Source organism: Marmota marmota, unplaced genomic scaffold (genome assembly GCF_001458135.2).
Source record: "Marmota marmota marmota unplaced genomic scaffold, marMar, whole genome shotgun sequence".
NCBI lineage: Eukaryota > Metazoa > Chordata > Mammalia > Rodentia > Sciuridae > Marmota > Marmota marmota.
The window spans coordinates 4,364,671-4,389,773 of record NW_026000101.1 but is presented as its reverse complement, the minus strand read 5'-3'; the positions used below and the strand labels follow the sequence as shown (position 1 = coordinate 4,389,773).

General features: G+C 46.7%; 1 protein-coding gene across 2 annotated transcripts in view; it reads right to left on the bottom strand.

The window, feature by feature from the left end:
• Ptpn3 (protein tyrosine phosphatase non-receptor type 3) overlaps positions 1-25,103 on the bottom strand; it is a 65,973-nt gene extending 40,870 nt beyond the window's left edge. The window contains exons 1-9 of one of the 2 annotated variants that reach the window (XM_015492212.2): positions 24,959-25,103; positions 21,475-21,527; positions 16,096-16,216; positions 14,895-14,982; positions 11,830-11,918; positions 7,688-7,751; positions 6,288-6,460; positions 2,553-2,687; positions 94-270 (exon numbers count right to left, since the gene is read on the bottom strand). In XM_015492212.2, the coding sequence (XP_015347698.1) occupies positions 94-270; positions 2,553-2,687; positions 6,288-6,460; positions 7,688-7,751; positions 11,830-11,918; positions 14,895-14,982; positions 16,096-16,216; positions 21,475-21,527; positions 24,959-24,978 (920 nt within the window). In that variant the 5' untranslated portion in view covers positions 24,979-25,103. Of the gene's footprint in view, positions 1-93; positions 271-2,552; positions 2,688-6,287; positions 6,461-7,687; positions 7,752-11,829; positions 11,919-14,894; positions 14,983-15,099; positions 15,551-16,095; positions 16,217-21,474; positions 21,528-24,958 lie in introns of those variants that run through there. The other variant, XM_048783233.1, reaches the window with a different exon arrangement.

Here is a 25,103-nt window from a genome sequence, read left to right as displayed (position 1 = left end):
GCACCAGCTCTAAAGGCCACTTGGACCTGAGCAAATTCCTCAATAGACAGCCAAGAAGCAGATACAGAAAGAGGAAAGGCCACAGGTTCTTACTCTCGGTGTGGGCTGCGGTTCTGAGAAACTTCGGAATCGCTGTCTTTGGGGGACAGGGAGCCCTTGTAGGTGTAAAACACGTCTTCAGTTTCCGTAATGTACGTCATCTCATTCACCAAGTTATCAGCAGAGGAGTGGCGGGGCTTCCTGATTTCGTGCCGGAGCCGAGGACTTCGCCTGGGTGGGGAGAGGTTAAGTTCAAAGCGCTGAAAACAAATTCGACACAGAGAATTTGGCCAGGCATAATGATGGGGATCGTGTGCTGGCCTTGCTAAGGAGGCCTGGGCTGATGCTGCTACCAAGTCAGAGCCAGGTAGCTTATTCCTGTTGACCTAGTGTCAAGACGTCATACTAGGTGCCAATCAAAATTTTTCTCACCAATTTGAACAACGTAAATAAAAAGTTTAGGAGCCAAAGTGAATTTCTTGGCAAAACGCAAACCTTATTTCCTTTACATACATCCTTTTGTGTGAATTTCACTTGATCCCAGAAGGGAATGTTTGCTTTTCAAACTACATTCCTTATTAGCCACATGTGGGGAGATGGACGTCCAAGTGTTGCCTTGCTCTTGCAGCAGTAACCAAGTGACCTTGGGCAAGTCCCCTGTACCTGAGGGCCTTCCCTGCACTTACGTACGGCTCCTAAGAATGAGCCAACTGAAGACACTTTCTCAGAATGCTGGGTCAGCACCTGGGCACCTGCGGTAGGTCATCCTGGGCATGCTCTCTTCCCTCACAGTGTTTCCATCTTCCCTCTCTCTGTTAGCTATTTCTCCTTGGGACTGTCTGGACCCCATGGGACTTGCAATCTCCCCAAGTCCAGATAATCAATAGTGCTGTGTCCTGTGATTCTCTTAGGAGAGGGCCTATAATTAGCATCAAGAGCTCTAGGGCACGAGGGTGGCAATATCCAGCCCGGCTGTTCTGGATCCCACCCAGGGCTCTCTGGTTCCTGGCGCTGCTGCCAGACAGAGTTCCAGATAAAGGAAGCTGCTACTTTATAGAGCATAAATGTATCCCTTTAGGATCCTGGAAGATCAAAACATTTTAAATCCTGGAAACCAAGAAGCAAGTCTATCCATCAGATCATGATTTCTGATACTGAAAATTATCTTCACTCTGCTCAGGGCATCTGGTGCCCGGCAGAGGGTCCTTTCCAGCAGGCCCTGCAGACAGCCTATCTCCCTGGCTCTGTCCCAGTTTCCCTTTGTCCTCGGAGATCCTGGCTCAGGGACTCACAGGCTCTCCTGTCTTAAAGCCACACTGTTAATTCCAAGTGGAGCTGGGGCAAGACTTCCCTGCCTGCTTCCCGTCTTGCTGATTCCTGGCCTCTCTGCAGACAGGCACAAAAATGGGCTGGTATCTTTGGGGTCATTATAATAATATAACAGTAACAGAAAAATTCTACCTGGCTCTTTTAAAATAAAGTCATATACAGCAAACTTAAGAAAATTGCTTATATGAATATAAAATGACTATTTGTGGTAATTTTCATGACCCTTACATAGAAGGAAAACTGAGGTCAGAGAGGTAAAAAAATGAACTTAATTAGCAGAAGAGCTAAGCTCTGCATTTGGGTCTTCCAGCTGCAAACCCAAATGGCCACGTCCTTCCTTTTTACCCCTTCGCTCCAGAGCTAGGGATGGAACCCAGAGCCCTGTGCACGTTGGCAAGGGCCCTTCCACCAGCCACACCCCCACCCGCTCACATCTCCCTCCTTTTTAGCTGCTGCACCCTTAAAAGTTAGCAGCCCCCCACCAAGGGTGTTTGCTGCTGTTGCTGAGGGTCACACAGCCTCACTTCACTTACATCACATATTTTTATCGACTATTTCCAAAGTTTATTTTGTGTGATATTAACAGGAAATGTAAGGCTAAATAAAGTTACTTGTGCTTCTTCACCACAGGACTTCTCAGAGCATTTAATATGCTAACGCACACCACAACTCTAAGAAGGCGTTTCCGCAGGTGACAGCTTCCAAATTTATTAAGACTGAATGTGTTTTTTAAAAAAAACACAGTTGAATAGGAGGAATAACTCCTAATGTTCTAGTATGGTAGGGTAACTGTGGTTGACAGCAACTGTATACTGCAAGGTGAGTAGGAGAGAGGATTTTGAATGTTCCCAACTCAAAGAAGTGATAAGTATTTGAGGTGATGGATATATCAATTACCCTGATCTGGTCATTACACACTGTACACCTGGGCCAGAACATCACACTGTACCCCATAAGATGTGCAGTTAATGTTAATTTAAACATTTAAAAAAATTTTAAAGAACATTTCAACATTATATACTATGGAAATGTTTAGCTAGGCTTGTAGACTTCAGGAAAACAGTTATCTCTACAACAGCCTAAAATGCACACAGAGACTCTGACTGCAGGCCATCTGTGTTTAGGAATTTATAGGCAGAGAGAGAGCGCGTGTCTGTTGGTGGGTGGCACAAAGGAGGACATACCAGTTGGGGGTGATAGGAGGGGACCGGGAAGGCAGGCTCTTGGTTTCTAGATGCTCCACTGATAAGGACCTCCGCATGGCAGGGTTCCACACCATTCCTCCAATCACCTTTTTGCAATATTGGCTATTTACAGACCTGAAAAATCAGACACAGGTTCACTTTCCCCACTGACACTGCCAGCAGGAAAAGAAAGCACAGCACTCGTGATGAGAATCAGAGTCTCCCCACACTCCTGCCCAGACGGACGGCTGCTCAACCCTAGGTGACACCAACCAGGTTCTCGGGAGCAGAGCTGGAGAAACTGTCCTTAGGAGGGTCCTTTCCACCCTGGCTTTTCCTTATGGTATTTCTTTTGGTAAAAATGTGTTCATGTTTCTACTACTTTAAGCTACCTGGTTGCTTCCAGGATATAACCAAACCTTACCAGATTAGAAGGAATGCCAGGATAGCTCGCAGAAACACAGTTCAAGTAACTTCGAGGGATTCTCACTTTACTCACATTGGCAGGAGTGAAAATATTAACCATCCCTCCGGATGCTCTTTGTCACCCTGGCTGGCAGAAGCTGTCCCTGTAAATCACTGATAACTGACAGAGAACCTAAGGATATACTTAGAAAGTACAATTTCACCCGTGTTTTTTGAAGGTTACATCTGAATCTTAGTTATACTTAGAGAATTTAAATCTTGGAGAAAGAATTATTTGAGAGAATAGCCTGAAGTTCATTAAAGGCTAACACTTTTGGTTCTGGTATTGTAAACGTTCAACTAAGTTCTAATGTCTTAGGAAAATATTCCACATATTTCCTTGTGGCCTAAAACCAACCCATCAATAAAAACAAAGACAGACAAAACCAAAAACTCCCCTTAGAATGTCACATATTAATTTACAATAATAAAGGCCAGTTGCCCTGATGGAAATGCTCACGGGGACATCACGAGGAGAACCTTCCCTCTGAGGTTGATCTACATCAGAAACCACGTGACCATTAAAACAAGGGGAGCTAGCTGCTCGAGTCCCAAGATTAACGTATCAAATCCCCAAAGCCCGTGTCACGAATGTTCCGTTGTCCCGTAAGCTTGGAAAATTCCAGGATGCAAATGTGCAGATTTATGTCTAGGCGTGGGCAACCACGTCACCTTTCTAAGCCTCGGTTTCCCCATCTGTGAAGTAGACGGAGGTGAAGAGAGCTGAAGGCACAGCATGCTGAAGCTGGTCCTGGGGTGAAGGAGTGCTGACTCGCGCCCCAGCTCACCAACCCCCAGGCCCCGAGGGACCCCTTGGTGACTAAAGATGGCTGGTAGTTCTTTGACTCTTTGCCCTGTGCTGCCCGAGACAGCTTTAATTGACAAAGGCACTTGCCAGTTCCAGGCCTCAGCCTTGGGAGGACTGGCTGGTTCTGCCTTTGGCTCTTGGAGCTTTGAGCCTCCAAAGAAGAAATTCAACTGCCCAACTGTAGAGTCTACCTGAAGAGGCTGAGGGGACTGGGTGGGTCATTCCACCACACACCAGGCATGGGTTGAGCAAGCAGTTCAAAAGACACCAAGCCTTGGAGAGAAACTGTCTTGGACCCTCCAGACAAGTCCAGCCACCAGCTATGACATTCTTGTGTATACCACATGGAGCAGAACAGTCCTCTGTCTAAGATCCTTGAATTCCTACCCCACAACATCTTAAAATACAATAGAATGGTTGCTTAAAGCCACCGAAATAGACACAGTTTATTACATAACAGTACATCACCAGAACCCAGCCCCCTGGCTGAGGAGTACGTTTTGTAGAGGAAGAAACTGAAGCACCAAACTAAAATCCAAGTGGTCCAGGGAGGATTTAAACCTGGCTGCTCAGCCCTGGGACTTATGCTGTCTAGGCCCTCACGATGACACCTCGCATCTGGCCTGGACGGCCAGGTCCCACCTAAGTCAATACTATGTACCAGTACATTCTGACTGAATAAAATTGCTTTATTCTAATTAACTCATAAATAATGTCACAACAGTTTTCAGAGGTCACACATTCACACAGTCCCAAACTAAAACCATCTCAGTGACCTTCCTACAGAGCAAGATCACCTGCACGGCTGCTATTCCAAAGGAGGGTCACTGGTGGTCACACCACATGCTTTCACTCTCCAGTATCTTCTTATACTAAGTAACCTGGTCACGAGAGCTGATTTTCCACTTCTTGATCAGATGCCTTCATTTGCAGATCTGTACTGTCACAGCACCTCACTGAAACCTTCTCGGAGCTTAATGTCACTGGGCTTCTGGGCACACTCAAGAAACTATTTTGTCTTACAGAATCAAGGGCCACCAAGTGTTGCTGCTGTGCCAGCTGGGTTCCTGGGAGCTGCTCCTAAATGATATTGGGCCCTGGGGCTCAGAGTTACTTCCTCGGTGGAAGCTCTAGCGATGACGGCAGGACCCAGTGAGTGCCCAGTGCGGGGCCCAGAGTCATGCAGCTGCAGGGGTTTCCAGACCTGGCTGCCAGACAGCAGCAGCAGGTGAGCACCCTGCGGACAGTGGGGTTGCCTCTGATGCCCAGCTTCTGTGCTGGCCTGGGTGCAGCTCTCACCCCAGGGACCCTGCTGGCCAGAGGAGCCATGCAGGAAGTTAGGCTTGGGCTTCCATGTGGCATGCTAAGTGTGCACTGGCTTGACTCCTAGAAGCACCACCAATAAATTATTCTCAAGACTTATTCAGGAATAGCTACTGAGTGAGTAAAATACTAGACAGTACTGTAGGAGCTAAGAACTTTATATGTGCTCTTGGATCATGGGAAGCCGAGAGAGAGCATTTGGTAATGAGTGGCATCCCTGATACTAAATCTGCCACTTTCTGAGTCTGTTCCCAATGACTTCAGACAAGGGGAAAGTCCTAAAACACCTGATGCAGTTCCATACCACGTAACGAATCTGACGTGAGCCTCATTTAGGAACAACCACATAACAAATCACAGAAACTCAGAGAACCAACGAATGATTTAGAAATTCTAAGAATAACTTAGTAAACAATTTCTGCTGCCTCTTATACTTGGAACAAAGAAATAAAACAAAAAACTGCATGGTTATTTTTAGAGACTAAATACGTTTTAATCTAAATTTAAAATTTTAAATATACAGATGAATCATACATAGATCTCCCTTACTTTACTACTCATTAAATATTCTGAATATGATTCCCATGGATAATAATACCTATCTCATAGGACAGCTGTCAGAATAAAATATAATTAAATGTGTGCCTGGCATAAAGTAAACGCTAGGTAACTGTCAACTGTAATTACTAATATTTTGTAATAGTTATGAAATATATTCCAAGGTCACCTGACTCTGGAAACCTTTTCTTCTGTTCATTCATCTTCATGAAGCACCTGAAGGGATTAATGTTCTGTGGAGAGGCTGCTGAGTGGCCTCAGTGGGAATGTCCAACATGCTGCACCAGGATGACCCTGGGAGCCCTTTTACTAGACAGGGTGCAGGGGCAGCTGCACCCCGGGTTGCTTGGGAGCTCTGAGGACAGCAGAGCTGATGAGGGACCAGAAACAAACGCTGAGAATATGACACACCTGGGCGTGTGCAGGGACACTGCCACCCCCAGGAACTCTTCAGCCAGGGTTCAGGATCAGTGCCTAGGCTCAAGGTCACAGCATTCCCTCCTCGGCCCAAGGACATCGACTACCCAGTGGTGACTAGCCTTCTAGTGTGGACACTGCCCCTAAAAAAAAAACATACTCACTTTTTGGGGTTCCTGGAGCCCAGAGTCCAGTACTGAGGCAGAACATTCTTTTCCTGAGGTAGTAACTTCTTTGCCTGAAAGAACGTATGGTGCTCGACACAGGATTTCCACAAGTTTTTGCAAGACCGGTAATTTAGCATGTTGAAGGCCACGATATGTTCCCTGGATTCAGTCTGGGAGGAAAAACAAGAGATTTCATCTGCATAGATGAAGGCCTTGGGTGTGCTTTAGCCACTATGGGGGCAACCAGGAAAGATGCAAGGGACAGTGTCACGGAATGTTCCAGAGCAGGACTGTTCACCCTCGTTGTGAATGCAGTGGTAAAGGCCACAACCCATTCCTTGTCGGAAGGCCTTCAGCAACACTTGTTTCAAGTCTCCTTACATTTCGAGGTTGGATCTATTTGGGGCCACCATCCAACATGCTCCTTTTAAAATTTAGCACTGTGAACATCTCTGTTCTGAAGAAATACCCTTTGCCCTACCAGACAACAGCAACTTCATAACCTGGCGATTTCTCCACTGCTCCCCACAGAGCACAGAGAGAAGCCCAGTATGGCGACATGATAAGCATTTTAATCCCTGGCTCTGCCTTCATTCTGCGTGGGTTCAGGTTTTCTAGTTTCTTGTGCATTTTAGAGTCGTGCTGGGGGGTCAGCTGGCCCAGATTCTTGCCCTCATTTGCTCTGAGCCCAAATGCTCCCTCCTTTCTAAGGGTTCTTTGCTATGTGGGGCCATTTTAAGGACATATTATCTTTGAAAAATTGGGAAATGGACATAATGACAGCAGGTGGCATGTATGAATCACAACAAGACTGTATGGTGTGGGAAGTGCAGGCATCTCAGACTCCTAACGATCTGTTCCAATTCCAGCACCCCCAACCCTGGCAGTGGGAGCCTCAGCTTCCTCACCTCTAAACCTGCTTCTCCCTGTGGCAAAGCAAACAGTTATCTAGGGTTTTATCAGCCTCCTCCGGAAGACGCGGACACAAGCCACCAAGCTCTAAACACACCAAGGGAAGGAAGTGGCCCTGCAGACGTTTCCTGCAACTCTGCATGGGCTCTGGTGGCTGCGCTGACCATGCCCTTTCATTTCATCCTCCCCGTCCCTGAGAAGAGGACTTTATTTATTTATTTCAGGCTGGGGAGGTTACAGCCCTGCCCAGCTGGTGAGGGAAAGAGGTGCAACCTGAACCCACCACCTCTGACTTCAGAGCAAGTACATTCTCCAACCAGAGAAGCAGACGCCGACGGAGAGCACTGCTGGACCCTCCAGACCCAGTGCCACCGTGCTCTTTTGTCCCTGTTACATAGGTGGCCATCTGCCTCCTACCCCTGAAGAACTAAGGGCTGAGGTAACTTCAAAACACAGGAAAACAAAGCAGTGCAGACACAACTCACCTGTTTTTGTCGCTGATGTATAAAGAACTTTTTCCTTTTGAAAGAAATTTTGAGAATGTTCACCCTGCAGAAAGTCAAACAGAACACAAAAACCAAAAACTAAACAAAATGCAAAATAACACACACATCGGGGATCAGCCAGTGGTAGCTGACCCCCTTCAAATGTGTCCTCTAGTCCACGGTCCTGACGCGGGGGGCTCCCGGCTTCCTGGAGAGCACTTCACCATGAGCAGCGGCCGCTCATCACCTCCACCAGACACCAGGAGCCGACTGAGCTGGGTCTCGCACGAAGCCGCTCGACTGTGATGTAGCTTTCAAATAACAAGCACGGATGGGCCATGCGCTCTCAGTGCTGTGAGCTTCTTTTGTGACACTACAGCCCTGCAGAGCTGGTGGACACGTGGGGAAGACAGCTGAGGGCAGTGCAGAGCAGCAGCAGACAGGCCTGGGTCAGCATCCCAGCTCCATTACTTAACGGCCACGTGTCAAGCAGCCTCTCTATCACACGCACATACAGAATTAAAGACGTCATTAGCAGGATATATTTTTATATACCAGGCCAGTGTGAAGAACTTTACAAATATCCCCTCCATTTAGTCTTGCAACAAACCTGAAAAGTGCATACTGTTATACTGTACCCAGTTTTCAGATGAGGAAACTGAGGCTTGGAGACATTGCAGAGGTGCTCAAGATCACTTGGTCAGGAATGCTGGGAGCCAGGATCTGTACCTAGCACCTTCCTGAATCCAAAGCCCGTGCTCTTGGGCCCTACAATGTGAAGGCTCCTGCACGGTAGCAGTAACACTATCTCACAAAGTGGTCTTGTAAGGGTTCAAGTGATTAGGCATGTCAAGTCCTGAGTATGATGCTTGACATATAGTAGGCCTTCAGTGCTTGTTCCTTTCATTAAAACTGGTTAAAGAATTTCATTTTTTAAATCAATTTCATTCACACTACTGTAATCCACACAAGGAACGCCCATTTCCCCACTAAAGACTACTTTAGTAATACTTCAGGGAATAAAGATTCTATCAATCTCTAGGATCATATGAAGACCTAGGTAGAGCATTCTAGAACAGAGAGACTGGTGGGGTAAACTGAAAATCCATACATGTGACATTTATCCAGTTGCATCAGCAGTATGTGGTCTGCCTACAGTACATATTAAGTATTAAATAATGCATGATCTGTGGTGCAGATGAACTTGTTTGACAAGTGAATTTCTGGGGTGCTTGCAGGCTAACTAGCAAGGACCAGAGCTGTTAGGTTCAACGCTTGTGAGGTACTCGTCCTTGCATGAGAATACCCTGCCTGCCATCTCCCTGGTCTCCTTGCTGCTCTCCTGTGCTAAAGGGCAGACACAGGCACTCCTGTTTTAAAGGAGTCAGGATACCCAACTTGTGAGCTTCTAAATTCTTACCTTGCTTTGCCCATGGGAATCTGTGGGCCTCTAGCTCCCCCCTGTCTTCACATACAGGGACCCCTGCTCACCCCAATTTCTGTACTTGACAGCATTCTCTGCCAGAGCAAATCTGATGAAGTGCAGACACAATCCGTATTATTCCAGGATAAAGTCCCTACAGTGGTTTCCTACTGTCCTCCATTCATTCATAAGGGAAGAAAAAAAAAATGTACAAAGGGTCTAGATGTCTGAAGTCCAATGTCAAGCCCTGGGCACACAGGGAACATGACTGTGGGCAGCAGCATCTGGAGACGCAGAGTCTTCTGAAGGCGACCAGTACCAAATAAAACACTGATGCAGATAACTAACTATATGTGCACTCTAAGTGTGAACTGCAAATGTGTACTATCAGTCATGGTCAAGGCAACACTACAAGTGAGAAAGTCCAGCACCTCATCACCAAGAATGGAGTACACACTCCTGTGGCTAGAGGCCCTCCCCCGCCAGGCCTCTCTCCCACCACTCCCCCCATCCACACTGTGCTCCAGACTGGACCACCCACCTCCCCTTGACTTACCGCATGTTCTTACATTTCTGAAACCAAATGCATACTGCACCTTTCCTCGGAAATTTATTCCACCCGGCCAAAGCCCATTCGGTTTAGTGTTTACCTATGTGGGCTCAGGGGGATTCCTGAAGTCCGCCTACAGTACTTATTTACTGCCCTGAGGCCACCATTTGGGGTTAGCCTCCTGTCTTTGAGGTTTGCATCATGGGCAGGGACAGACCTCAACATGACCCACCTGGAGGTTGAGAGGTTAGGCAGTTAGAGGCAGGTCTGCAGGTGAGCCCAGGAGCGGGCGGGGTGTCAAGTCCTATGTCCCATGAAGCCCTTGCCTGTAGGGCTTTAAGAGGTTCAGCTGCAGAAGAGCTGGACCCAGTGGCTTCTGCCCTGTGGCTTTTGGGGAAGCCTCCAGCGCCTGGAGGGAAAGTGAGCCATGTGCCTACCACACACAGTTCTGGTCCTGGGCAGGCTGGAGAGCTGCCCAGGCCACGTCCCAGCTAGGAAGCCCAGACTCAGTCTCCTGCTTCCCAAGGGGGGTTTATAACAAGTCAAAGGGAAAGGAAGACGGGGGAAAAGATCCTGTAAGCTGTTATACTGATTTTGTTGTGAAAATTGGATAGGACTGACATGTTTTCCTTTTGAAAAACAGATACCCTGTAACACTGGAAGCCGGTGTCTGTAAACACATATCCTATTGAAGCACTTTCCCACAAATGCAATTTTTAGGGGTGGCACAAGCATTCAGCGTGGAGTGTGATCTGGGTGTAAATTTCAACTGTACCAGGCATCAGCAGTTGATCCCAAACAAGTTCTCCCTTCTTTGCAGTTTCCTCTTCTGTGAAACGGGGGATAACAACAGTGCTTACTCCAGGTTTAAAAGAGATAACAGATAAAGTACACGGCAACACGACTTGAACACAGCAGCACGACTTGAACACAGCTGATACCAATAATGATGACTGTCATTATTATTATCCCTCTAATTTTACAAACTTATAGGATAGTTTTTTTCTGTTGTAGATAATGCTATGATGAACATCTTTAGGTCCCAATTAGTGAGGCTCTGCTGCGGGGAGAGAGGCAGATTTAGACCCCAGGGTCAAGTTCAGCGTGGTTCAGACCTGGCACTCAATCTTGTCCCTGATTTCCTTCCTCGCAGCCCCTCTTCTTTACCTGCTTGTATTTCTGCTTCTGCGCCTCCTGCGGACTACAGACATCACTCCCTCAACTCCCCTGGCAAATCTGCCCCCCTCACTGCACACCACCACTGCACTGTCATCTATAAAGATGATATTATTTTGCTGTGTTTCCCTAAGCATCCTGTCAGCTGGTACCTCAGGCTCCAGCTTCTCTCCAAAATTCAGTTCAACCCTGATGCAGCCCCTCCTCTCTGGGCTGTTGCTTCCCATGATTTCAGTGACCCATGGACAACTGTGGTCTGAAAATGTCAACATTTGTGTTGACTTTTTAAAGAAGAAGACCACATTTCACACAAGTTTTATTACAGTATTTTGGATTTTTGTTTACTTTACAGTACTAAGGACTGAACCTCTGATCTGTATCTCTCCAGCTCTTTTTATTTTTAAGATAGAATCTTGCTGAGTTGCCCAGGCTGTCCTTGAAGTTTTGATCCTCCTACCTCAACCTCCCAAGAAGCTGGAATTACACCTGGGAGTGCACCACCACACCTGGCTTCTACAGCATACTAATGCCATTGTTCTATGTTACTATTATTAATTGCAGTTAATCTCTTACTGTGCCTGACTTATAAATTAAACTTTATCACACATATGTATGTACAAGGAAATGCTCATAGTGTATACAGGGTTCAGCACTACCTGCAATTCCAGGCAACCCTGGGAGTCTTGGATTGTACTGCAGATGCAGAGGGATGGGAAGGCTTTCTTAACTCTGACCCACTTCATACCATTTATCCACCATGTTTCCGCAGAGTACCCCAAACTACAGAATGACTGGGGGGAGAGGATGCTAATGAAAACCAAACTCTACATTTCCCAGGTTTACTAAATTTGGATCAAATTCTGAGGTCTGAGGTTAAAGTTTGGGAGAAAATCTCTACTCCTCTTTTAGGGAAAAAAAAAAGTGTAAAATTACTTTTGTTCAGCATATTTTTAAAGCGTGATTCAGACAATAATTAGAACTGTTTTCACTTACCAAGGATAGAAACTTGTGCAAATGTATTTTCGGTACACAGCAATGCCCGCTGAAGCAATTCCAATCATTAGATCTAAATTATGCAGATCCTGTGAAAAGGAAGATCTCAGATTTGCAGTGTTACAGTCTTGCTTAATGCCCACCAGTAACTTGAAAGCACCCAGAGTTTTATAAATAGCAATATGTATAAGCTGCGAAGGGGAAAATGCTACTGAAAACAGGCAAAAATCCCCACTTAATAGCTACTTGAGATCCAAGTACTTGGCACCAAATTCTTCCAAAGTGCGCGCGCGCGCACACACACACACACACACACACACAGAGCTCTTGGTCACCTAGTTTAGAAAGTCACCAGAATCACTTAAATAGACATTCAGTTCTAAATTTTCAAATCAGCATTTGACAGCCACATTAAAATCTGAGAGGCCTCTCTCTGCATGGTTTGTACAATCTCAGCTCCCATTAGGAAAAAGGCTTTCGCTGTTCTGATATGATGAGGGAAAATTACAAGTGTAAAACTGACTCTAAATCCAATTAAGAAATAACTGTTGCTTACGAGTCCAATACAACTGACATTTACTAAGAACATTTACAGAGCGCCAGTCACGCTGTAGTCCTTGGAGACCCCGGAGAAGGGAAGCACAAACACTCCAAGCTGTTTTAAATCCATCTGAATATAAGCAAATAAAACCAAAAAAATACACATGGCCCCTTCCCTTGAGTCATGTACTTCCTGTTCCCCATCAGATACCTGAGGCTGTAAAGAAGGAGTTTGAGTCGGCGGTTTCAGCTGGGCATGTACCTTTGGTCTGCCACTTGCCAGACATGTTGTTCGGGACTCAGAAGAGCTTTGATTGTTTTTTTCTTTTTGAACACTAGATCACTGAACCCACCCCAAAGGATTTTGATAGGCTAAAACCAGAGAATATGAGAAGGAATGTAGAACAGGGTTCGGTGTGTGGCATCTAGAATGGGGTTTGGCATATAGTTGGCATGATAAATGCTGATCCCCTCTGGTTGAGGGACATATCATCTACGAGCAGCAATATGAACAAAGGAAGTTAGAGAAACTGGACAGGGAGAAGGGTTCTACCGTGGTGGAAAGGCCAGAGAGTATTCCTCCTGATAGCAGCCCGACTGAAATCATGTGCTTAGAGCGAGCCAGATTAGCATGATGAAGAACAGGGTCTCATTTAAACAGGACAGCTGTGATTGCCATTTGGAGAAAACAACAAATTAGCAAATGAAATAAAAATTGAGTGAATAAGGAGATGAATGGTTTGAGTAGGCCAAGGACTGGTCTGAAATCTCCCAGTTCTACAGCCTCTCCGTGTGTCCCTCACCCCCGCACCATGGATGGCTGCTGTCCATTAGGTTCCCGCAGCCAACACCACATTCCCCAGCTCCCCTGGCAGGAGGCAGGGCCACGGGACCAGTGCTGGCAATGTGCTCTGAGCAGACATGCCCTGTGCCTCTGCTGCAGCCCTGAAGAGCTGCTGTGGGACCCTCAGGCTCCTGATGACGAGGAAGCCACATGGGAGGAAGACGGAGTCTCCAGTAGCCTAGCCTGCCCTGGAGAGATGGCTGGACCCCACGCAGCAGTGACCTCCTCCTGAAAAGCCAACTCTGTGGTCTCAAGCTATTGACATCTGGGGGGTTTAGTTCACTCAGCACAGCCTGGTGGGACACAACCCCCTCTAATACCTTGTGGGCCTTGGCTAGGCAGCTAAGCATCTGCCTCAGAAACCTTGAGGGTCACTGCACTGACAGTTTGGAGATGGGGAAGACACAGATCAACTCAGAAAGACATAAAATACTGCTTTGCTACTGAATAAATGTCTCCAAAACATTCTGTCAAGGATGAACTATTTGCAAATAAGAGTAATCATTAAGGGTTAAATCCCAGAGTTGGTATTTTGTAAGATCTGCTATCTTTTTCCTGCTTTGTTGGCAAAGTTATGCCTTCCCTACCTCACAGGCTTCTACAGGACCCAAGGGAAACACAGAAATGGAAGTGTTTCTATAAACTGCAGACGCATTACATAGTTACTCAACATCCATGAAACTGTTTTCCCATCTGTAAAATGGGCAAGATTAGAATGCCAATTTGACAAGGTTACTATAATTCTTAAAATGAGACCGGATGGTGTAAAAGTCTGTGGAACAAAAACTGGCACATAATTGGAGTTCAACTAACATTTACTCCTCGTGGGTGTGATATGGGCCGGTGACAGGTAGAAAACACTAGTATGTCACCATGAAGGTGGGAGGAAATTAGACAGTGCTGGGGCCATGTACTGAGCTACTTTTTATATCCTCTGTGTAGTCCCCAAGTAGCAGTTTCTCCATCTGTAAAATGGGGACAGTAATACCTAGTTTGTGGCATTATTGGGAGAAAAATTAAATAGTCCACTGGCACCATAGACACTGTCTCACAAATCGCAATAATCTTAAATATTTACTGATTTTCACAATCAAACCACCATCATTTTTTTTGGGGGGGGGGGTAGAGTTTACTGATCAAACCCAGGGTCTCATGCTACATTCCCAACCCTTTTTATTGTGAGACAAGGGCTCACCAAGTTTCTGAGGCTGGCCTTGAAATTGAGATCCCCCGCCTTAGCCCCCTGAGTGGCTGGGATTACAGGTGTGCACTACCATGCCCAGCTCCTCCACAATTTTTTTTAAAAACTGTTTATAACTAGCTCTAATTTGAGCAGTGGCTGAGTGAAGTGGCAGAAACCTTGACTCATTAAACCTTGAAAAATGGATTTATACACATTTTTTTGCCTGTTTAACCATAATACAGTCTTAGAAAATTATAAGTTTCTATCCCCTGACCTCTCTCAAAAGGGAAAAGTCTTCATGTATAATGGCAACCATGAACAAAGCAAGATAAATGACCAGCAAAGCTCGGCACGACTTAATAACCCTCTGAGTATCTTTAAAAAGGACTTCTGTTATAATGGGAAAGGAACAGCTTCATAAAAGAATTTTCCAAACTTTTACAATTTAAAAATTAAAAAAATATATATTTTAAACCAAAACACGCTGAGGCTACGTACTCTGCCGCCGTGCAGCTCCACCCCATAGAAGTCGAGGGTCCGGGCTATGTTGATGTAGCAGGACTCGGCTTCCGACTGCTTCAGCCCACTGCAGAAGAAAGGTGCAAGTTCACCAGACAAACAGGGAACGTCAACTCCAACTTTTAAAGGTTCAGAAAATCTAGAGGATTTGGTAACATTGCTCTGAGGTTAGGAAATGCCTTACATGGCCACTCTCAGACCACCTAACCCTAAACTCTAAGGAACCAGGTTTCCTTCGGTCGGTTGAGTTTGACTTCATCTAGACGTTGTTCACGCAGTGGCGGTGCCCCGCTCAGGGGGCTCTGGGTCTCCAGCCACAGGGGCCCATCCCCTCTCATGGTTCCTGTCCTGATCTTCCTGGGTTACTCAATTCCCAGGTAATCTTGACATCTTTCTGCCTTTGTCTATTCTTTCAGCAGTGGCCTCAAACTTCAAATGACGCTGGCCCTGTGCTATTTTCGGATGCTGACTTCTGCCAGGGGAGCAATTTTGGGAGAGCGACTGGCAGTGCCTTCTTAGAAGGGACACTGGTTGCTTGCCCTTTGTTTTTATGGCCTTCCTAAGAAGTGAGCGGTCGGTCCCCTGAGAGCTAGCCTCCTGGGCCAGCATGGCTCTTGCCTGACAGGAACTGTACTGCTGCCACATAGCTCTCAGCCCAGTGGGGAAAGGGAGGAGGAGGCTGGAGCTGGGCATATCTGCTGTGGGGAGGCTGGCCCTAGACAGTCACAGGAGACTGGAAGCAGTTTTCACGAGCTGAACCCATGAATGTCCAGCCTGTCAGCCCCTTCTGGCCACCTGTCTGTCTACTCAACGATCCCTGAAGGAAAGGCCTGATTTATTCAACGTGGTACAGCCGAAAGGATTGCCTGGTGGGGGCAATCTGTGGGGCGTTCAGATTTCAAAGCAGGTGTTTCCTTTAGGAATTAAGTCGATTTCAACGACATCCTGAAAAGGAGCACAGCAGCCGTGTCCTACTCTGCTGGCTGGATTTTATACTGCAAAGAAATGCTGGTCATGCTCACTGTATCTGCTACCATCACAGCTCAGAGGTTCAAAAAGCCCTAACATCTTCAAAGAGAATCATGAGCAAAAGGAAGGAGAGTATGCATTAAACAGAAGGTGATGCGATGTCTGAAAATACCCGACCCGAGCTCCCAAAGTAGGCCACCGAGCCCCTCACCTGTGCTGCTCGTGCAGAGACTCCACCTTGGTTAAAAAGTCATCGTTTTGATCTGGAATAAACTGGCTGTCAGCAAGGTAACCTGGATGATGTACGGAAGAATTAAAGTCTCCGAAATGAGCTATTAAAAGACAGAATGAGGGGGAAACTGGAATTAGTTTTGCCTTTTTGATACGGTCTGCATTTATGAGCAGCTACAGAGTCATGAGAAAACATTAATTGGAAACATCTTCTGATGAGTTCCCCCCACCACCTGCAGCCTCTCAGACTCCACGCTGCTTATCTGAACCCTTGCTGGGGGCCAACACCGGCACACAAGACCGACCCAATTCTCATTCCCCCTGAGGACACACGGAGAACGCTGGAAGAAGGTGCTGGAATCTACATCCTATCCTGACCCCGCGCCTCCTGCGCCCTGTTCAAGCACTAAGGTTGCCTCACACCCCTGGGGAAGGAAAGAGAAGGGATGCCACCAGGGGAGATGCCGTCCTCATGTCAGCCTCTGGGCACTGTCGCAGCCCAATGTTGGATCAGCTGGCTCTAAGAAATGGGTTTGTGCAGAAGAGAGGTCATGACTCACCCCCTGTGACCTGTGTAAACCCCCAGGATATGCTCAGAGGCCATGGGGGTAAGGGCTAGGTACAGGTGGGGCTAAAAGTCAGGGCCCAGGCAAGGCTGGTGGCAGGATTCCAGGGGAGGAGGACACATTCTAAGAGTGAAGGTGGGGAGATACACAGGGAAGAGGAAGAGGGGCTTTATGGAAGGATTTCCAGACTAACCCCTGTCCCAGATGACGCTTCTCCCTGAAGCCCTGTCCTACTGTCTGCAGACATGAAGTGCTGTCTATAAGGCCAGGTACTCTTGAGGGTTGTTCTGGGCCCAACTGGTACAAATACACATGGCTGCCCCAAGGACTCAGTCCACTAGGTGGACTCCGGCTGAAGAGATCAGGGAAAAGGACCAGGGGCAGGACCTGAGGACACCCAGTTCCCTCCTCCAAGACAGTTTTCTATTTCCATAAAAGCAGGAGAATGGTAGGGCACTTGCCTAGCACGTGGGGAGGTCCAGCACCACAAGAACACCACCATCACCACCACCAACAACAACAACAATAACAAACAGAAGCCAACCTCGAGCTCTGAAGAATAACTGACCTCATGCTTTATTTTCTTGAGTGTGACTAGTATGTTTACAGGAACCACTGAGATGCCTGGACACAGGTTACCAGGGAGAAAAGCATTAGCATCTCCTCATCCAAACCCTTCATGTTAAGGGGAAGAAATTGAAGTTCAGAGAGGAGAATGGATCTACTCCTATCATAGGGCCACTTGTCTGCAGGGTCAAGGCCAGAACCTGGGACTGGAGGCCCTCTCTTAGTGTCCTAACATTTTACCTGCCTTCCTGTCAGGTCAGCAGGCTGCTGCTGGCCATTTTATGATATCCCCCAAAGACCAACTAAATGCTACAAATGTCTTTCCTGGGCTTGAAAGCAGAATCCTATTTAGTTTTCCTCTGTTGGTTTCATGAGTTCATGGAGATCCTCCTGAATGACCTGGTTATCCATCACATTAGCTAACAGTCCCAACCAATCCCAGTGCCACTGTGCAAACATGAACTGCAAGGTTCTCTCCTGGGTCAAGTTACTGAAAGAACTTTTGAACTTAAACATGTTCTGAACCTCCCTGTTTTCCCTTCAACTCTTAAGCAGCTACTTTGTACAAAGCTCTGTGTTAACCACTAGGGGGAGACAAAGTTAAACAGCCACATAAACATTTGAGAACACTGGGTGGTTTCCACCAGACTTCAATGACGTCATCCCACTTGATTCCTGAGAACCCAGAACTGGGCAATGCTTTTATCCCCATTAAACAGGTAAAGAAACTGAGACTGAAAAAAGGGACCTGCTACTGCCACTACTCCTTGACCATTATTAATTGGGAGCCTAGACCTGACTAGAGTTCCTCCTCTTATCTGCCTACTTCCACTACATGCCCCAAACTCCAGAGTAAAGTTTTCCTATTTGTAGGAAAGCAACACATGCAAAAGTTAATTATAGCAGAACAAAAAGGAAATAAATGCTTTTGTGCAAAATACCTTGACTTTCAAGTTTCATGTTTTTTTGTTTTGGCTGACCAAAAATATGCAGGCATACTTTACTTTATGTAGCAAAGACAGGGTCCAGCCCAGGTTCCCAAGGTGCCATGTTTCCAGCTATCAAGCGGTTCTGCTGGGCAAGTCCTTTATACCTGCTATTATTTCAACTCCCACTTGCTCCCAGAGGCTCTTTATGGGCTCATTCCTGGGATGCTTTTCTGGACTCCCTCCCTCTCTCCCAAGCAGGATGGGGAGTATCACCTGAGCTCATTCTACATCAAACATCACCGGGTCCTCACCTGCCTCACTAATGGGGTAGAAAGCCCTCGGGGAAAGCAGCGAGCTTTCTCCTTCCTGAAGCTGGCACAGAGTTTGCATTTGGCAGGAGGTCTGAGAATATTATGGGATAAATAAGAATTTCTAAAAGCTTCATTCTTTGTGCCTCATAAACCCTTGACAGGTTACTAGCTATCTTCTATCATCATGTCTTTTTGGATACTTAACCTACAGATCATTTTACTTAAAAAAAAAAAAAGTGCTTTTGGTTATCTAGTCACTGGTAGGAGTTATAAGTCATCCATCTTGGGATAAGTCAGCAAACCTATCTGATAAAATGTAGACATAACTTTTTGATCTGGTAATTTCATATCTAAGAATTAATCTTCTAGACAGGTATGCACAGAAGTATGCAAATATATGTATTTATTTACTGAAGGTAGAGGAATATAAAATGCTTGCCTGACAACTCATGATTTTATTAGCATGGCAGTATTAATATTTCCACTGAAACCTGTATGCATTTTTTTTTAGGTCTAATCACTTTCTTTAGCCCTCATTTTATCAATCTTTTGTGGGGAGTGGGGGGCACTGACTATGGAAGGTTGGAACAGGATGCTTTAAATGTAGTTCTTAAATTTTACTCTACATTTAATGCTTGTAACAGGCAATTTTTCAGAATAGCTTTCTTCTGGGCAGACAGGAAAATACAGTAAGAGCTGACACTCGGCCAGGTTGTGGGCACTGATCTAAGAGCTTTACGTACATACATGCTCGTTTTATCTTCACGCCCTGTGAAGTAGATGTTCCCATGTCCCCATTTGACAGGTGAAGAAGCTGTGTCCTGGCAATCTCAAGGTCACACAGGGTAAGTGGAAGAGCCAAGACACAGGTAATCTGGCTTCAGTCCATGTTCTGACTCAGTCAGTGATGATCAAACCATAAAGAATATTTAGCTAGACCACCTTTGCATGTGTTACTAAATTTGAACCAAATAATATTGCAGCCATACTGCGAATTACCGTCACCTCCATTTAACGGGCGAGAGACCCAAGGTTCAGAGAGGTAATACCATGTAAGCAGCAAATGGAGCATGCAGGATTTAAGTGTGGTGACTGTCTCCCTTCTAATATCCGTGTCTCTCAAGCCTGGAGCTCCAGCTATGAACACCCAGCTCACTCTGATGTGGGCAAGGTTGGTTTCCTCAGCTGATCCACCCAGCAGAGGTGGGTCTGCAAAACCCAGAGACCCACAGGAGTGCACCCTGACTGATGGCTGCGCCACCTGCTATATGGCTACCACACGCCAGGTCTGTTCCAGTTGTACTGCAGGGAGAGGGAAACTTTCAGATCCACCCAGGACTCCCTGGGCAAGCTCTGAGTGTCCCACTTAGGCAGGAGGAGACGCGGCGAGATGGAGACCAGTGCTGGGTCTTGTCTTACTAGCAAGCAGGCTTGCTGTTTGCTTAAAGGCATGAAGTTGCCCCTGATGTCGTGTTCCCCCACTTCCTGGTTCCATGTATGTGGGCAGGTGAGCTGCAGGCCCAGCTACCTTGCTCTTCACCTTCATCTCTCTTATTTCAGTACTTTGCTGCTAGGGAGGAGGCAGAACTGGGGCTACCTCAACAGCCCCTGGTAACCCTCTTTTGCTATTTTGCTTCTTCTGAGCCTATAGAGTGAATAATTTGGCCAGTGCTTACTCTTGAGACCTGACCATCTTGCTCCCTTAATTGCCCAACATGCAGTCAATGGAGGGGGTAAGAGGCCAAGATGGTTTGGGACTTATGGCAAAGGTAGAGGAGATTTCTTAAGACTTGAGCTATCTACCCTATAACTCTACACAGCAATATGCCTGTGTACTGTACTGGAATCACACAGCTAACTATAAAGTGACATTTTGTCATCCATCTGACTATGTACTCTTTTCACTGTGCAAACCCAGCCTCTATCACAGGACCTGACATGGAGTACCTGCTTGATAAAGTTGTGCTAATTGAACAAGTGGGTTTCTACTCCAGCTTAAACCAGCCCTGATAGAAAATTCCATTTAGACTTTCTATCCAGTATGGCAGCCACTAACCACGTGTGGCTAGTCCAATCGGAGATGAAAGCATAAGTTCCAGACTGGTTTTCAAAGACAGTATGAAAAAAAATGTAAAATACCTCATTAATAATTTTTATATTGATTACATATTAAAATAATAGCTTGAATACGCTGGGTTAACTAAAACATTAAAAAGTAATCTGTCGGGCTGGGGATGTAGCTCAAGCAGTAGCACGCTCGCCTAGCATGTGTGCGGCCCGGGTTCGATCCTCAGCACCACATACAAACAAAGATGTTGTGTCCACCGAAAACTAAAAAATAAACATTAAAAATTCTCTCTCTCAAAAAAAAAGTAATCTGTCCTGTTTCATTTTACTGGAAAACTTAGAACTACATGTACGGCTTTTAAATTGTACTTCTAATGGACAGCACTTCTGTAGACCAGTTCATAACCTATTAGTTATGAACCTATTTCATTAGTTATAATGAAACTCTAAAAATAAATTCATAAGCTCTCAGCAGTGTTTCAGACAGGCACCAAGCATGCTGCAGGAGTGACTTCCAGCAAATTCCTTGACCTAGCTGGGTCTCAGTTTCCATGTTTATAAGAGATGACCGGTATAAATATTGCTCCACTGGGGTTTGTATGGATATCAAATCCAAATACCTGGGCAAAGCCTCTGGAAAATGCCATGTGTGGTAGCTGTCTGCTGCTTTATGACTCCCTTTGGAGAAGACACCCTGCCAGAGCTCATCCACGCCCTCCCCTGGTGCCATTTCCCTTCATCCAACATCCTCAAGCTGGGGGAGCATCAAAGTCAGGGTACGAGTGGGACTATCTGGACAGCCAGAGATATACTGTCCCTGGGGAAGAGGGACTTGGTCACAGAGGAAGAGCTGGTGGCTTTCTCCATATACTGCTCAGAACAACCTGGCCCTCCATGCCACACTCCCTTGGTGACTTACATTGTACTGCATAGGATGCAAGAACCACAGCGGAGTTCAGAGGGCAGGTCAACCTGTCAGAAGAAAAACGTCTTAGCAAGATCACACGGTCCGGGAGGGCCCAAAACGCTCATAGGTCTTTCTTGTATTAACCACAGAGGACAGCATGACTCATAACAGAGACAACTTTATGATACATTTAATCACTCTTTGAGATTGATTGTAACACACTAAGGATTTTTTTTTTTTTAATAAAAAGAACTTTTTGTGTTTAAAATAACAAATACCACAGATACCAGGAAGCTAGACAGAGTTCTGACACTGGCCAGCAGGTTGGTTGGTCAGATTCATGTCTGAGAGGAACGGTGAGGAACGTAAACTCTTACATCAGTGGGCAGCCTTCAAATCCTTCTAGTAAAGATGCAACACTTTTGGTAGGGCTCTCCGACTGGATTCTTGGGTTCTAGAGACTATGATTTTTGACTATCCCCTTTCTCACATCCTCTTAGAAGGGAAAAGTGAAAAAGCATTTTGCATTTTAACACTTGCCATTCCCTAATTAATTAATTGGCTATAATGACTTAAGGTTCCTGTATATATTTGCCCTCCTGAAGATCTATAAGGTTCCACGATTCGTCTGCCTGTCTTCTACCATCTCCAAGAAATCCAGACTTGGGGTGGACTTGTTCTCATTTTCTTCAGAACTCACTTGTCCTCCCAAATGCCCTCCTTTCACCAGTGACTCCACCTGTCAGTCACATTTGGAGTCCTGACTGCTCCTTTCCTCCATTCACCTTTGGCTCCATGATCTGTCTCCCTGGGAGCTCTGCCAGCAGACGTGGGGCACAGCTGGATGGGAGCACGGGCTGGGAAAGTGTGAGGTAGAAGGGATCTGATAAAGGGAGGCATCCCCAACAGCAACACCAAGAGGCACTGAGATTTTAAAAGCATTTTCCCAGCAGCGCAGTGGGAAGCGGAGAAAACATGAAGTTTCCATGGCAGCTTATTAAGTTCCCAAGATGTGAAACATCCCGCCCTCTGACTGATCTGCTGGACCCTCCAGGGGTCCCCCTTCCATCCACTGCACCGTGTGCTGATCCCAAGACTGCTTACAAAGGCAGCATTCCCTAGCAGAGAGGCCTCCACCTCCCCTCAAGTAACTCTGGCTTCCTGCTGGCACTTGTGAGTGTCTCTCCAAGTCCATGTCCACGTGCACGTCCCAGGGACGCTCACTGTCCAGTCAGTCACCTGGAGATGCAAAAGGCGGAGGGAGAGCAGGCAGTACGTGACAAGCATCAGCCATTCGCTCTCCTCCCAAGAAGGGCCTCCCTGCCATCCAGCCAGCGTCCTTGCTAGAGGAAGAGCAGGTGAATGGGACCTGGGGGACACCTAAGGAGGAAGCTAAGGAGATTCAGTCTGGGTGGAAGCAACAATTTTACAAAGTCACAAGGAAAAACGTTCCCAAAAAGTGGTGTCCGAAACATACACTAAAGAACACCAAGAGCACTGCTCTCAGCCTCTGCTTGTTCCCAGGTATATTTCTTTCTGTCAGGTCCAGGGGAGTGGGTGAAGAGCGTGGACTGATCACCCCTCTAGGCGGGAAGGAACTGAAGCCTGCAGTACTGCCAGCTCACAGTTCAGACCCCATCAGGGGATCTGAGGTCCCAAGAAACGCCAACTGCCCCTCCAAGCCTATCAAACATCCTGGCCCAATAGCCTGATTCACACCTGAGAAGCAGGTGTGACGGCAGAGAAGCTCTCCTTGGAGAGGGGTGAGGGCCTCCTGATGAGGAAAGCCAGGGATCTAAGCCAGATGTGCTCCTCAACAGACGCCTACTGATTCACACAGGAAGACAAAGGGATGTTTTGCTGGGACAAGGCAAGAGGAGGACAAGCACTGCCCAGCACCTGTGAGTGAGTGACAGCCGCAGAGGAGGCAGCCCTGGTCTTATCTAACTGCCTAGTTCAGGACCTGTCTCCTAACAGGTACCAGCAAAGTATCTGGGAAAACAAAATGTGCAGAAGAGAGGGCAGAACAGGTCTGTGTGGCCATACAGGAAGCCTGGGCCCCAGGAGAGGAGTTATCTTAAAATGTTCTGCCTCTCAGAAGGGTGAGATCCCCACCACTGGAGTGACCAAGCAGGTGCCCCAAGGCCACAGTTTGTGCTGGCAAGGGGATGTGCTCCTACCTCGAGGAAAAAACCGGCCATGTCACCAGGGTTCTGCATTCTGTGACCGATACACAGTCCACAGGTCTGGCTGTCCTCTCCCCAAGGAGGCTCTTGTTTCTACCTGTCCTCCTGGCCCTCCAATCTCCCCGCCACCCCCCAGACCTCTGGCTGGCAGGTCTGTAATGCTTCCCCCGGGAATGTCCACTCTCCTCCATCTAGACTGAACCCTGGCTTCCTCCTGTCTTCTCTTGTGTGCACTGACATGATTGTTGTAGGTGTGGTTCTCGCCACATTCCTCCTGCTTTTAAAAACCTTCGACTGTTCTCCTCTGCCTGGTGGATGCGAGATGCATGCCCATGTTTGACATGAAGAGTCCTCTCTGTTCTCTCGCATGCTGCTGATGGGTGGTTTCTAGCTCGGACTATGTGTGTATGTGTGAGTGTGTGTGTGTGTGTGTGGGGGGGGGGTGATGGCTTCTTGCTGCCCAGCGAAATTTGACTCCTCACTTCTCTACTCTCCCAACTCTGGCTCACCCCAGCAATCCACAAAGACTTTTCCAGCCGGCACCAGTAGAAGGAGCTCCTCAACGCCATGACAACTGTGGTCTCCACTGCCAACGCTGGTCCTAATTGCTTCATGGGCTCCTGTCTTGTTCCCCCAACCAGACTGCCAGCTGTCTTGTGGTACAGCGTCCTGGTGGCCTCTGATGACCCTTCTCTGCAGGAATAAGCTAACAGGTGGAGTGGGGGGTGTTTCTACTAATTTACCTGCTGCAGTTTCTTTTATGAGTCAAGAAAATACTAAGGATTTGGAAGCAGCGGCTCCGGGACCACTTGCTTGGAATTCCATCCCCCTTTTCTGGGCTTGTCTCGGAGAGCTTCCAGTCATTTAGATGGTCTGGATACACAAGAAGTGCTGAATCACAGGCAGATGCTCATGTCTTTTAAGCAAAAGCCTTCCCAGTGAGAAAATGAATCATCCAAGATACCAGGGGCTGGAAGAGGACCTAAATTGGGCCTGATCTGCCTTCCTGAATGAAGCCCATTTTATATTCTGGGTCTCTCCCTCCCATTAAGATTTCTCAGGTCTTTACCAGAAAGATAACTGCACCTTTGAAATAAAGCGGAAATGGCATAAAATGAAGCTTATCGATCTTTAGCCTCTCTAAGCCAAGACTGAGTTGAAAACAGATGTCCAGAGCCTGATGTCACACAGGATGCTGTTTTCAAAGTCCAGTCATTGTCAAGATTTAATATTGTTGTCAGAAATACACACTCATTAGATTAAAACCATGAATTTGGCTAGTCCAACAGGAAAAGGAAAATGCTCGTTACCTTCCTTCGCAAACATCCATCTTCAGTTGTAAGAAATACAGATGCCTACAAAACAAGGATTTCCATTAATTCATACTCAAACTAAAAGGAGCAAAAAAAAATTTTTTTTGATGCATCAAGAACAAGACCTAGACATCTGAAAAAC